Source organism: Saccopteryx bilineata, chromosome 1 (genome assembly GCF_036850765.1).
Source record: "Saccopteryx bilineata isolate mSacBil1 chromosome 1, mSacBil1_pri_phased_curated, whole genome shotgun sequence".
Classification (NCBI taxonomy): domain Eukaryota; kingdom Metazoa; phylum Chordata; class Mammalia; order Chiroptera; family Emballonuridae; genus Saccopteryx; species Saccopteryx bilineata.
This window is the reverse complement of record NC_089490.1, coordinates 97,605,565-97,621,422: the sequence shown is the minus strand read 5'-3', so window position 1 is coordinate 97,621,422 and position 15,858 is coordinate 97,605,565. Positions and strand designations below refer to the sequence as shown.

Sequence of the window (15,858 nt, the reverse complement as noted above, 5' to 3'; positions counted from 1 at the left end):
TGCCTATTCTATACATATGGGTAAAAGGTGGAGGATAACAAAAGCCACAGAATCCTCTATACATGCCTAAGCATTAACTGAACACATGGCACTTTGCATAACCAGTCAGTCCTCTCAATAAAGTGCTGTGCAAGCCAAGAATGAAGAGCAGCTCTTATTCTAAATGTGATTTTTAACTTTTAAAACTTGACACTCAACTTAGTATCTGCTATGGTCTATCAAAAGTAAATGAAAATGGAAGAACAAAAATTAACAGATACCAAGGAGTGTTCCATTTTGAATTGAGCAGAAAGAGAAGCAATAAAATCTCTCGTGTCTCGGGATTGTTTATAATACTGTTTCAGAACACAACAGTGAAGAATGAGATGACTACTGGAGATTCTTACACTTCCCTATGTCATGATTTTTCAGATAGAGCATTTATGTCAAGATTATTTCAGCACTATCCTAGAACTCAGTAAAAATGTCATGACTACCAAAGGTTATTCTGTTCCCCCTTCTCATGGTATTCCAGATATAACTACAATTAAGAGCAATAATTATTTATCACCACATACTTACTTTCTCCCACGTATAGATTGCAAAGGTTATATGTTATATAAATTATTAAATATACTATAATACAATTATCATCTGTTAGTATTTAGAAAGCAGCCCAATGTACTGGAAATAAGCTTCAGAACCAGATATTATGAATTTGAACATCTGCTCTACCACTAATAAACTGGTGCTCAATAAATTTAACTTCCCCTCAAATAATTAAATTATTTGACCTACAGTTAATCTTTAACCTACAGCTTAATACACTTACAGCTAGATTGATGAATATTTAATTTCCTGTGGGAATGTAAAAGATCATTTTTTGCATGATGTTCTGAGAGTATTGGTGCCATAATATCTAACATTTACTTAAAAAATATTGTTAATACATGGCAAGATTTTTCAAAATGAATTCATGTCAGATACATCTATCAATTAAACTGAGGAAAGAGAGTATCTGACGGGGAGTAAAGGAAACAAGGATTTATTGGGTAACTTCATGCTGGGTTCAAGGTAGGCAGGATTTTCTCTATATTATCTCATAAAGTTATATGGTAACACTCAGAAATAATCATGATTCTAAAGTATTTTGGTTTCTCAAAGTAGATAAACAGAATCATATTACATATTTATCTAGCATATATTCCTTTACTAAGCAGTTAATAGACTTTAATAAGTATTAAAGAGAAACCCACTTTTTTCTATAAATGCAACACAAATAAAAATTGGTAATAAATATTCTAATTTAATTATGTAGTTAAAAAGAATTAAAAATAAAATAAAAAATGAACTCACAGTGTGAATCCTCTAGAAATGACTTCAGTTTCTTGAATGAGACGTAAAGCTTTTCTCACAAGATTAGTAAAAGCGCGGCTATTTGTTGCTGTATTTTCCAAACGGTCAATGTATTTTTTTAGAGTTACTTGTAGTTTGGCTGTCCTCCACAATCTCAAAGCTCTTATGATTAGATAAACAAATAGAATCATTCCCCATACCAGCCAGGAAGATACAATCCACCATTTGGGAAGCATAATAAGCAAACTAATGAAGGCAAACAGCATTGAGACATCCCTATAAAAGAGAAACCAAGAAAATAATACCCATCAGACTAGAGAAAGATGAGTTACTTTACTGGTAAATTAGGTTTACTAAAATAGACAAAATGCTAGCTTCTTTGCAATAGATGCCTTAAAAATATGACATTAAAAAATCATGTGAAATAGTTTTAAAAATATCTATCAACTAGACAATGGTGCTTGGGTATTAAAATCTGAGTATTAAGTTTACAGGGGGGTGGAGGAAGTGGAGAAGGGTAGAGGGGGGGTAAATGGTGATAGAGAGACTTGACTTGGGGTGTGAACACACAATACAATATCCAGATGAAGTACTATAGAATTGTACACCTGAAACCTGTATAATTATATTAACTACGGAATGTCATCCTAATAAATTCAACAAAAAATTAAAAAATAATTAAGTTAAAAAAAGAAATCTGAGTAATACGTTTAGGCAAAAGAAATAAGAAATCAGTGCCTTCTGAAATGACTTAAAAATTTGTTTTTCTTGCCTGACCAGGCAATGGCGCAGTGGACAGAACATTGGACTGGGACGCAGAGGACCCAGGTTCGAAACCGCGAGGTTGCCGGCTTGAGTGCAGGGGTCGCTGGCTTGAGCGTGGGATCATAGACATAACCCCATGCTTGCTGAACCATGGTTGCTTGAAGCCCAAGGTCACCGGCTTGAGCAAGAAAATCACTCGTTCTGCTGTAGCCCCAGGGTCAAGGCACATACGAGAAAGCAATCATTGAACAACTAAGGTGCTGCAACAAAGAATTGATGCTTCTCATCTCTCTCTCTTCCTGTCTGTCTGTCTCTAGCTATCCCTCTCTCTACTCTCTGTCCCTGTCAAGAGAAAAAGAAATTGTTTTTCTTTACATTTTTTTCAACTACAGTTGACATTCAGTATTATATTAGTTTCAGATGCACAGCATAGTGCTTAGACAATTATATAATTTATCAAGCGATCCTCCCAATAATTCAAGTACCCACCTGGCACCATGCATAGTTATTACAAGATTATCGACTATATTCTCTATGCTGTACTTTATATCCAGTGACTATTTTGTAATTATTGATTTGAACTTATTAATCCCTTAGTATTTTTCACCCAACCCTTCAACCCCTGTCCCACCTAGCAACTCTCAGTTTGTTGTCTTTAAAATTTTTATTTAAATATTCATTTTAGAGAGGGCAGAGAAAGAGAGAGAAGGGAGGGAGCAGGAAGCATCAACTCCCATATGCCTTGACTGGGCAAGCCAGGGGTTTCAAACTGGTGACCTCAACACTCCAGGTCAACGCTTTTATCCACTGTGCCACCACAGGTCAGGCCAGTTTGTTGTTTTTAAAAGTCTGTTTTGGCCTAACCAGGCGGTGGTACAGTGGATAGAGCATTGGACTGCGATGCCGAGGACCCAGGTTCGAGACCCCGAGGTCGCCAGCTTGAGCGTGGGCTCATCTGGTTTGAGCAAAAAGCTCACCAGCTTGGACCCAAGGTCGCTGGCTTGAGCCAGGGGTTACTCGGTCTGCTGAAGGCGCACAGTCAAGGCACATATGAGAAAGCAATCAATGAACAACTAAGGTGTCGCAATGCGCAACGAAAAACTAATGATTGATGCTTCTCATCTCTCTGTTTTTGTCTGTCTGTCCCTGTCTATCCCTCTCTCTGACTGTCTCTCTGTCTCTGTAAAAAAAAAAACAACAAAAAACTCTGTTTTGGTTATGTATTTTGGTTTTTAGATTCCACATATAAGTGAAATCATATGGTATTTATCTTTCCCTGTTTCACTTAACTCACTTAGCATAATACCCGCTAGGTCCATGATTTTTATTTTTTTTTTATTTTTTATTTTTTTGTATTTTTCTGAAGCTGGAAACGGGGAGAGACAGTCAGACAGACTCCCGTATGCGCCCGACCGGGATCCACCCGGCACGCCCACCTGGGGCGATGCTCTGCCCACCAGGGGGCGATGCTCTGCCGTGACCAGAGCCACTCTAGCGCCTGGGGCAGAGGCCAAGGAGCCATCCCCAGCGCCCAGGCTATCTTTGCTCCAATGGAGCCTTGGCTGCGGGAGGGGAAGAGAGAGACAGAGAGGAAGGAGGGGGGCGGGGGGGGGGGGAGAAGCAAATGGGCGCTTCTCCTATGTGCCCTGGCCGGGAATCGAACCTGGGTCCCCCCGCACGCCAGGCCGACGCTCTACCGCTGAGCCAACCGGCCAGGGCCCCATGATTTTTAAAAAAGATATTTAAAAAGAATTACAGATTCAAAATCCAATTTTACAAATTTAAAAGTAAAAATATCTTAATTTTTACTAATTTTAATACTAAAATGCTTTAATATTGAAATATATTATGAGTTCCTTTTCCCTAAAGTCAGACTTCAATTATTTGAAGACAGGTGTGTGTGTTTGCGTGTGTGTGTGTGTGTGTGTGTGTGTGTATGGTATCTCAAGAAAATATAAGCATTTTTCCAATTCAGAATAAAATATACTTGATGAGTAATTGTAATTGTTTTGAATAGTCATCCAATGTTAAATCATTACTGTAATAGGCATATACATTCTTATACTGTAGACCATAATATGGACAAGCTTTGTACTTTTATACTGCTTTAACATTTTTTACTTAGGTCAATTACAAATCTAGAGATTAAAACACATGTGACAGTGCTTATTAATAAATATTTGTCTGCCTTACTTTCCTATAGAATCCTTTACTTTTAGACAATACTGATAATATCACAGAGCAAACTCTCACCTTCTACTTGTATGTATTAATAGGAAAGTCTACAAGTATTATAGGCCTCATAGTTGTTTAATCACATTTGTGGATAAAGAAAACTTGAAAGTTGTAAAATTCTTAAAACCTATGGTTCCTTCTAGCAGCCTCTTAAGAGCTTATATTTTTAAAGGATAAGATGCTTTACTTCATCATGATGATGTCTGAGTGATACAGGTTTGGAAAACATCATACTTTGCTATGATAGAATATGAAGCAGTTGTCACTGTAACAGGAAAGACATATAAATTCAGAACCTAGAGGCAAGTGAATGTAACTGCCTATATAACTTGAACAGTGGGAGCAATGATTTAGCTCAATTAATAAACTCATGATTTAATAGGAAGAAGACATTAACAGTTCTGTATACATAATTATTTCTTACCATTCCTCTCTCTTTTTAAAATAGATTATACTGGGACTTCTTCATTAGATCCAAATACAGTGGTTGAAATGTTTTAGGGGCCCTGGCCGGTTGGCTCAGTGGTAGAGCGTCGGCCTGGCATGCAGAAGTCCCGGGTTCAATTCCCGGCCAGGGCACACAGGAGAAGCGCCCATCTGCTTCTCCACCCTTCCCCTCTCCTTCCTCTCTGTCTCTCTCTTCCCCTCCCGCAGCCAAGGCTCCATTGGAGCAAAGATGGCCAGAGCGCTGGGGATGGCTCCTTGGCCTCTGCCCCAGGCGCTAGAGTGGCTCTGGTTGCAACAGAGCATCGCCCCCTGGTGGGCGTGCCGGGTGGATCCCTGTCGGGCGCATGCAGGAGTCTGTCTGACTGTCTCTCCCGGTTTCCAGCTTCAGAAAAATACAGAAAAAAAAAAAAAAAGAAATGTTTTAGGATAGTATAAAGCACTAGACTGTTCCCTATGATCTCTTCTCAGCCAACAAATCAAAAGGTGACCATTTACCTCCGTGTCCCATCCTACCTTTGTTGTCTCTACAAAGTGATTATGATATAATCTATTAATTGTAGAGAAACAAAGAACTGGCTAGGCCTGCATATACATACGTGCATAGATATACGGGTAAGACAGATTCTTTTCATAAAAAGTTTTATTATCATCATTATTGATTTCAGAGAAAGAGAAAAGGGGAAGCTAGAGAGAGAGAGAAACATCAATTTGTTGTTCCACTTATTTATGCATTCATTAGTTGATTTTTTTATGTGCCTTGACTGGGGATTGAACCCGCAACCTTGGTGTATCAGGCCTATGCTCTAATCAACAGAGCTACCCGGCCAGGGTGTTAAGACAAATTCTTTTTGGCTCAAATCATACCTGTAGTTGGGCTGTTAAATACAGAACTAATTATACTAAGTTGAAAGTGGATTTTTTTCCCAGCTTCACTTAGAATAGTATTTACTTTAGAGAGGTATTTCTTTTGAAACCTTTGGCATATCATTAATTATAGTGCCTTTACAATGGGGAGTATGATGATAGATTTCCTTTGAATACTCTATATGTAAACAAAGGATAGATGTTTTCTGGACAGTACCAAATATTAGGGGTTGCCAGGGAGCGAAGTGTTGGAAGGTGCCCATTTTCCTGTTGAGGTTCCCCTGCAGACAGGATGCTGGGATCAAGTAGCTCAATCAGCTCCACATCCTCTTGTAACAGGACTTCCTGCTGCAGGATGGTATGTAGTGAGTCAAGTCGGAATCCAGTATCCTTGCCATCAAAAGACCAGAAGAGAGGTATTAATACATACATAAGTTTGCATTAAGTGCTAAGCTCTGAAAGTATTAATAAAATTTGGAAGTATTTATTTTCAATATAAACTCCAAGAAGAAGAAAAACAGTTCAAGCTATCTTGCATATGATGTATGGGCTTTTGTTCTTTGTAAATGTGAAACAATAAAGATTGAGATGAATATTATTGAGCCACCAGATGTGAAATATAAACTTTTAATAAAAGGATGTGAAGTAAATAATAAACCTAGTTAAGCCCAATTAATTCAATTGCTGGAATGCACATGGAAAATATAATTCTGTAACATAAGATGTTGTCTCTGGATATTGTAACAGTATACCCAGTATCTAAATATTAAATCTGCAGGACCAGGGCCTTCTAAAAATGGACATTCAGATATTAAAAATACATCATTAAGGAATGTAATATAAAATCACAGTAACATATACATAGCATTTATAGTTTGTAAAATGCTTTCACATATACCAGCTCATTTATTCCTTCCTCTTTTCCTTCTATCTGTGTATCAAGAAATACCTTATATGATAGATACCAGGTACCATGCTTGACACTAAGGATGCAAAAAAAGTGAATAAGACATACAAGCCTCTACTCCTAAAGAGTTCATAGTTTAATGAAGGACTAAAAAGTTAACAGTTACAACATAATGTGCAAAGAAGTGCAATGAGGTATCCCAGGGCTGTTGTGAAGGTGCCATATAGGGACCAAAACTTGCAATGAAGTCAGAGGAAGTCAAAGAGGTGATGCCTGAGCTGAGTCTTAATGTAGAAGCAAGAATTGACCAATGTAAGAGCTGGAAGAGTTGGATGAGACAGATTAAGAACTTCTCTAGAAGTACAAATCATTAATATTTATTTTATGCAGAGTGTACATGGTAGAGAGGTAAGAAAGAGGTAGCAATGAATGATTAGATAGGCTAACTCTCACGGTAACCCTGTGATGTACATTATCATCCTCCTCTCCATTCTATAGAGAACATTGAAGCCCAAAGAGATTAAGTAACTTTACAGATTTCAAAATGTAGGTCTGTGGTAGCAGATTTTGTTTCACTGTGTATATTCTGCTTTATCAAAAAGTTTAAGGTTTTATTTTTTTATTAAATTTAGGAATACAGTGGTCTTATTGTAGGATAAAAATAAAGAGAACTTTAAAAGGACAACAACTTTATCAATTAAAGTAAAAGAGTTATGTCTGGGGTTTGAAAGCAGTGGGTTTGTTCTTCTTAATCAGTTAATCATTTCCACATCCAAGTCCAGCCCTAGCTGATCACAACGGAGACTTAGTAGGAATGCAGTGATCCATGGATATATTCAATCATGGGTTACACAAAACCATTAGAAAAGGAAAATAATTTTTAATATTAAGCTTGTTTTGATATATTTATTTATTTTCCTCAATCTAAAACAAGAACATGGTCCCAATGTTTGCCTTCCTTTTAGCCTGCTGTGGCTTTCTCACCATCTACTGACACACTCTGCATGTACCTCTGCAGCACTGTTAGGTCTCATATTTGAACGATTGCCTCCTCTCTCTTCTTACAACCCTGAGTTTAATATTGGAAACCACTTAATTATCTGACATCCCACCCCACGTTCATAGATGGAACAGCACAACTCCTTTATACAACTCTGACAGTAGTATAATGAGGGGAAGGAAGAGGGCAAGAGGTGGAGCACAGTAGATTTTCAAGTACTCTTTAAAATAATCTTCACATATTGCCTTTTTTTTTTTTTTTTTTGGTATTTTTTTCTGAAGCTGGAAACGGGGAGAGACAGTCAGACAGACTCCCGCATGCGCCCGACCGGGATGAACCCGGCACGCCCACCAGGGGCGATGCTCTGCCCACCAGGGGGTGATGCTCTGCCCCTCCGGGGCGTTGCTCTGGCGCGACCAGAGCCACTCTAGTGTCTGGGGCAGAGGCCAAGGAGCCCTCCCCAGCGCCCGGGCCATCTTTGCTCCAATGGAGCCTTGGCTGCGGGAGGGGAAGAAAGAGACAGAGAGGAAGGAGGGGGGGGAGAGAAGCAAATGGGCGCTTCTCCTATGTGCCCTGGCCGGGAAACGAACCCGGGTCCCCTGCACGCCAGGCCGACGCTCTACCGCTGAGCCAACCAGCCAGGGCCTTCACATATTGCTTTTACTAGTTGGTCTGAAATCCCCAATTAGACATGGACACATTCAAATACAAGTATTAAAAAAATCAAGGTTTTGTTACAAAACCTTTAAATCATACCTTTTATGAGACCTCTATATACCTATACATGAGTAAGTTTAAAGAAGACTAACTAAGTGAAGGCCGAGGCTCACAGATACGATGGGAGCTTCCCTTCTTCATAGACCCTCTTATAGATATACTGCTGGATCAGGTACTCACTTTCTTCAACACCATTCCTTGGCATCAGACTGGTCTCCAAAATTGAGATAATGTTCCCCCCAGACTGAAGCAGTATTAATAGATTTAGAAATATCTAATTCAAGAATTTGACAAACTAACAGCCTACAATCATCTGCACGTACAAATAAATTTTAGGGACAAAACTACTCCAAATAACTAAAGTAATATTATATTAGTTATTAGATTGCCTCACTACAAAGGAAGAACTTGAACTATATTCTGATAATTAGAGCTGTAATATTGAATCACATAAAGTTTTTCATAAGAATAAATTAGAAAATGTTATTCTTTCTTTTTTCTTTAGAGACAGAGAGAGAGTCAGAGTGAGGGATAGACAGGGACAGACAGACAAAAACAGAGAGATGAGAAGCATCAATCATTAGTTTTTTGTTGCACATTGCGACACCTTAGTTGTTCATTGATTGCTTTCTCATATGTGCCTTGACCATGGGCCTTCAGCAGACCGAGTAACCCCTTGCTTGAGCCAGCGACCTTGGGTCCAAGCTGGTGAATTTTTGCTCAAACCAGATGAGCCCACGCTCAAGTTGGCAACCTCAGGGTCTCGAACCTGGGTCTTCCGCATCCCAGTCTGACGCTCCATCCACTGCACTACTGCCTGGTCAGGCGAAAATGTTATTCTTTAATTTTAAAAATAAGAACTACATAATATATAGAAACTATGTTGCAATATGGCAATGAAAATACTGGGAAAATAGATATCTACTAAATTAAGAAACATGTCATAATAGCCCTGTTTGGACTCAAGTCCAGTCTCAAACAAATGAAGAAATTAAAAGGGAGTAATTTTGATGGACTTAAATATCAGTAAGTATCATCTGAACAGTTGGGCTCTCTGTGTCACAGGGAGGTGCACTATGTGAACTTTGGCTCACCCTCAAGAAGTATGAGTACCACAACCTAGTTAGTACCTTGTTTTATATTCTGGTTCCACAGCTTAAGCAAGTTAATAACCTCTCTGTTTCAGTTTCCTCATCTGCAAAATATAAATAATTAGTACCAAGTTCATAGGGATGTCGTGAGGATGGAATAAGTTAGTATTTGTAAAATACTAAGAGTGTCTGGTTCACAGTAAACACTATGTGACTGTTGGCTGCTAGTGTTGTTAGTACAGAAGAAATAATTAAAATACAATAAAGGAAAGCATATATAATACACAAAATTTTACAGATCACAGCATAGATAATCATTACCAGGCTGTTAGAGACAACAAGAGATCAATGGGCTGAAGTTTTTGGGAAAGGCCTTGTGGAAGAGCTAGGACTGTTTATTGAAAAGATTCCAATAATAGAAAAATAAAAAGAATTTCCTCAGAGTTAAGAGCACTGACACAGATATACAGAACAGGTATGGAATAAAGGAAAGGAAAGACTGGGTTGGCTAATGAAAATATTGGTGGATAAGGCTAGAAAGGTAGATTAGGGCCAATTTATGCAGATTCTTTTATGCTGAAGTGATTAATTGGTATTGATATGATAGATAATAGAAATCTTTTTAGAATCTAAGTAGAGAAATGGCATGAGAAGGTAACTTAGAAAGATTTCTGCTTGAATGGAATGAAAAGAGATGCAAAGCACAGCTAAGGAATAAAGATTTCTATTTTTGCCCCTAGGGATGGGAAGAGAACTTATGTGTCTCTTACTATAGGATGTGTATCTCTTAGTATAGAATGTGTCACTATACTTTCATGATCTTATACACTTTTTAATATATAATACTATTTCATAAAGCTGATAAGAATCAAATGTGATGACATGTGAAAGCTAAAAAGTACATTAAAATGCTAATATCACTAGGCCCTGGCTGGTTGGCTTAGTGGTAGAGTGTTGGCCCAGCGTGTGGAAGTCCCAGGTTTGATTCCCAGCTAGGGCACACAGGAGAAGCGCCCATCTGCTTCCCCTTCTTCTTCCTCTCTATCTCTCTCTTCCCCTCCCATAGCCAAGGCTCCATTGGAGCAAAGTTGGCCAGGGTGCTGAGGATGGCTCTATGGCCTCCACCTCAGGTGCTAGAATGGCTCTGGTTGCAATGGAGCAATGCCCCAGATGGGAAGAGCATCGCCCTCCTGGTGGGCTTGCTGGGTGGATCCCGGTCAGGCACATGTGGGAGTCTGTCTGACTGCCTCCCCATTTCTAACTTTAAAAAAATACAAAAAAAAAAAAAAAAAAGCTAATATCACTACCATCATAGTTTCTTTAAAGGATTTTTTTTAATCTTTAAGGAGAAAAGTACTACTGTAATAAAAATAAACAATGAAAAAATATTCAGATATCACAGAGCAACTGCCAGTACTTTTACAAAAAGGACTGGTTCAATAGCTGTATAACTAACAAAATTTCAACTATGTCACATTCCAGGGAAAAAAGTCAAGCAATCTTATGCCAGAAGCCAAATGGGCAATGCCTTAGTCCATTTCCAGTAAATTATTTCTTAGGTATGTACTTCCTAGAATTCTCCATAACACAGGCACAAAAGGGACACACATAGAAGCTGGCACTTTAGGTGAAACTTGACATGGAACATGTGGCCAGTGACAAAGAACCAAGAATGAAAAGATCAGGACCTCACAGACTATGATTAAACCACAGAAAATTATATATATGGATCCAAATACCTTACCACAGTCCTAGTATCACTGAAAAATGAGGATGGTTCCACCTGGAGAGAGGTGACAGTCTATGTAGATGACAGACACATCACTGACCTTCTCAACACACCTACAAAGATGAAACCCTGAACAGAGAACTTGCTCTTTGGATCACTAAAAAAGTAATTTTAGTCAGTCCAAACATGGTAATATTCAAGCTGGAGAAGTAGTGCATTATAGTAAAGAGCCTGGGCTTTGAAGACAGGAGATCTGAATACAAATTCCAACTCTATCACTTTCTAGCTGAACATTCTTAAAAAATTCACCTAATAAGTATTCTTTACCCAAACTGAGTTGTCTGAAACTCAGGATTTCCAACTGGTAAAATGCACCAAACCTTACAGCGTATAGATTACCAAATCAAAATGAGAAAGCATTTTGTAAACATTTCTTTATAAATGATAATTTACAAGAATAATAATTATCATCTTAAAGTCATAGGCCAGTAAAGGATCCTGGAAACCTGCTTACTTATAGTCTGATTACTTCTACTGAGAGTCATGAGAACTTTGTAACTTCACTTTTGTATTGTTAAGATGTAAAAACTTGACCCCCTCTTTGGGGTCAAGAGGTCAAGCAACAGAAATACTGCAGCAGAGAGGGGGAAAAAAGCAAGCCTCAGAGGAATCATAAAGACTCTCAATATTGACTACTTTAAGTCTTTGGAAAAATTTGTGACTTACCAGTCCTAGAAGACTAACTTTTACATATGAATTTGTCAGACAATGGTAAATAAATTAAAATAAATTAATTTGAGGTCGTCAGATTAATGATAAATAAATTAGGAAGGGACCACTTTTGATTTTGTCTAAACTTCGTAGTCATTGGCTGTGCAATAAAGATAAAGAGAGTCAAGCTCGTAACGAAGAGGGAGAAGTTCCCACTAATGGATATATTCCTATTCCCTTCCCTACTGGGAGGAATCACTGTCAATGGAGGAAGATGGCAGCAGGAAATTCGTAATGTAACAAATAAGGTTTCAATAACTACTAGAATATTCTATTCTTATGTGGCTAACAATATTTTAGAACTATGAAATAATGCTAATAAGTCCAAATGCAAACATTCCCAGTTATCGAAGGATTTCTTGTTTTTTAGGTAATACAAACAACCTTATTTAACAATTCAGGAAGCAGAGAGTCTCCTTTTGAAGAAGTGCTTAGAATTTCTAATCAAGATCAATTACTGCCCAAATCAGTAGAAAGATGAATTCTTATTCATTCATTCTCTCACTAATAAACTAGAGCCCTGAAAATGGACAAAAAAGGTTAAAAAAACACTTACCAACTTCTGAAGTAAGTCATCTTTCTTATCGCACTGAGAAAAAATCCAACTTTTGATGGTTTCAGCCACTTTCAACAGGATGCCTTGCTGGAAAAGATGAATGACATTGTGTAGGATTATTAAACAATACCCAAGTAGCAGAAAAACTTCAAATAACTTACATCTAATTATCACCATTTTTATCAGGAAAAGGGAGAAAGCAATCATCCAGGTTATACGCTTTGTTCGTATGTCTTAGCCTTCATATTAGTTCCCAATTTATTTCCACATCAAAATTACCAGGATTCTATTTTAGTTAAAAACATTTTCCCAGTCCCCCTAACTAAAGCTTCAGATTCAGTAAGTTTGGAATGAGACTGAAAATATGATTTTTAATAAGCAGTCAGAAGTCATCCTGATGCAGCCTATTTATCTTCAGTAGACTACCTATGTCAAGATGGTGATGGTATGTATTTCAGAAAAAAACATTGGGTGTTCCAATTTCTCAAATATTAAGGACATTTCATTTCATAATACTAAGGCAGAAAGAAATTTTAATTTTAGAAAAACTATCTCATTGAAATAAGAAGTGTATTATTGAATCACCCCAAAACTCTATATATTTATACCTTAATCACTCATTTCATGAACATGCCAGTAAATAGTTTACATTCATTGAGTGATTACTATTTTCCAGGTACTGAAAAAGGGTCACAGGCCCCAAGACAATTAAACATAACTGTTGTTGTCAAGAACTTAGTGCAGACGAGACCATACAAATAATTACAAACCAATGTAAAGTCTGAAAAAATGTGGAAAAAGAAGAGGACAAGAGGAGGTAACACTGGAAGAAGTCCTAACAGATGAGTAGAACTTGAACAACAAAGGCGAACACTCCAGGTTTGGGAACAGGCTGATTACAGGAGAGAGCCATGGAAGAACATGCCATGGGCTGGGGGCACAGTTTGGGACAGCTAAGACCCAAGGGAAAAGGAGAACTATGATAAAGTTAAAAAGGTACACTGAGATGGGTTTTACAGGACTTTGGTCTTATATACCACAATAGTTTAGATTTATCCTGTAGGCTGTGAGGAGCTACCAAAGATTTTTATGGAAGGAGGCAAAACAATAAAAATCAGCATTTTAGAAAACTGACAACAATGCTGAGGCTGTACTGGCAGGGAATGATTGTAGCCAAGAAGCAGGATTAGGAGGATGTCAGTCCAGCTAAATAATGACATAGGCCTGCACTAGGATAGCAAAAATGGTTAAGATTAGGGTTAGATTTTTAGAAAGAAGCTGATTTGATATATCATTTTGTGACCAAATCAATGTGGGAGCAAAGGGAAGTTGTAAGGTAACTAAGAAAGTAGTAATTTGAAAATATTAAAACAAATTTTGTTTGTTTGTGGGCTGCTGAGGAAAGCAGCTGTGTTTCAGACATATTGAACCTGAGCTTCCTGGGGCACAGGTAGGTGAGAATGTCCATCAAACACCTGGAGATCAGTGAAGATGGAAGATGGACATAAGTGGCCAATGAGGGCAAGAAAGTAGAGGGGCTCTCTCAGAAAACACAGTCTAAGTAGAGAGGAGGCCTGATGCTAAATATTACGGAGGGACGTTTAAGAATAACCACAGGAGCCTGGACGGGCAGATCAGTTGATTAAAGCAATGTCCTGATCCGCAAAGGTTGCGGGTTTGATCTCGGGTCAGGGCACATACAGGAATCAACCGATGAATGCATAACTAAGTGGAACAAATCAACGTTTCTCTCTCTCTAAAAATCATTAAATAGTAAAAAAATTAATTAAAAATTTTTTAAAGGAATAATTACAGAAAATGCATCTATTTGACAGATCTGGAATAATTACTATCTGCTGCTAAGGTTTCAGTGCAGATGCCAAAAAAAAAGAGGTCCTTATGATTTTTGTCTGCCTGATTGAGGCAGCCAAGATTGCATGGGGGAAATACAGGGAAAAACATGGAGTCTTTTCAACTCAAAAGTAACCTTGTAAATAGTAAAGAATCTACTTTACTCCAAAGAAGAATCTTAAATAATTAGTTTATAAGAGGAGTGTTGGGAAATGATTCTCCTATACCTTTGTCTTTGATTGATTCCACTTTTAGAAGCTAGGGTTATAAAGGCAAGCCAGTGATTAAAAAAAAAGAAAGAAAAGAGAAAAAAAAAGAGAAAAGAATAGTCATAAGAAAAGAAACCACAAAGATATACAGACAATAAATATTCATGGTGAGGATACCAGTACAGATTACTCAATAAGTGCTTAACCATTACATTAAAAAAATTAATAAAATTGAAAAAGGGCAATTAGTGTTAATGATTACTTCATCATGAACTCATATTATACAAAAAATTTTGCTCCCCCCTCAAAATTACTGATACTTAACTGCTTGAACAGAATGTTGAGGCTAATTCTAAAAACTATATCCACTAGAAGAAACTAAATAGTTATCATTTTCTAAAATTAGTTGCCCCAGATTTAGAAAAACTTAGAAAAAAGTAAGTTTATACAATTGATATGTGTAAGATGAAAACTAGACAAACTTTCTGGATATATGGTAATTCTGAAAAATACCCTCTGGCTATGCTTTTGACTGACTTCTGAGGGGATGAAATTTTTAACTCTCATTTTATTTATTTATAAATTAATAACAGCATTTCCATATGTAAAAATACCTGTCACAAACCAGAGGACTGAATACCTATAAAACACAAGTTTGTACACCCCCACCCCCACCCCCACTCCCCCACCCCCCACAGTTCAATGAGCATCTCACGCTGCAAGATTATCCCTTGTCGCTTTATCTTTTCTTACCAAGTAATCTCAAACCGAGTTTTAATCTAGAAATAAACTATTAGATACAGTTTTCAGTTTTCCTTGCAGAACTCTTCTCAGGAACATTCACATTTGAAAGGAGCAAGAGAAGGAAGGGTTCGTTTAAGTACAGAGAACTAGCAAAACTGGTTCTGAACCATGTGAGCTCCAACTCCCCAAACTCCCACTCTGCCAGTGTTAGTCAAAAAAACAAAACAAAATAAAAAAACCCAAACCATTTCTCTGGTATTTACTCCACTGTTGCAAAAGGGCCTAGCTTGGATACCTCAAATTATAGGGGTTTTGCAAAGAACAAGAGAAAAGACCTCTATCACAGCAGAGTAAATGAGTAATTGAAAACTTTCAGAGCCACCTCCTGAAAATATTAAGTCTTATATAATAAAACACTGATTAAGTTAGAATGCTCAAATAATTAATTAGATAATCTGGTTATATATTTTTCTATTAAATTAGAATTCTTTGTATTAAAAATGAAATGTACTAGACTTTTATTTTAATAAATATGTCTAATAGAACATAAATAAATATATTAGGTTAATGAGTTTTATAGAAATAATTAATAAAGATTTTTAGTATCTTATCTTAGCCTCATAATGCTGTATATCAT

The 15,858-nt window shown here is 37.4% G+C and overlaps 1 protein-coding gene across 8 annotated transcripts in view; it reads right to left on the bottom strand.

Annotated features, from left to right (window-relative positions):
- VEZT (vezatin, adherens junctions transmembrane protein) overlaps nt 1-15,858 on the bottom strand; it is a 71,859-nt gene that overhangs the window by 24,107 nt on the left and 31,894 nt on the right. For 7 of the 8 annotated variants that reach the window (XM_066261703.1, XM_066261721.1, XM_066261740.1 and 4 more), the window contains exons 3-5: nt 12,418-12,504; nt 5,864-6,036; nt 1,336-1,611 (exon numbers count right to left, since the gene is read on the bottom strand). In XM_066261703.1, the coding sequence (XP_066117800.1) occupies nt 1,336-1,611; nt 5,864-6,036; nt 12,418-12,504 (536 nt within the window). The remainder of the gene's footprint in view (nt 1-1,335; nt 1,612-5,863; nt 6,037-12,417; nt 12,505-15,858) is intronic. The other variant, XM_066261758.1, reaches the window with a different exon arrangement.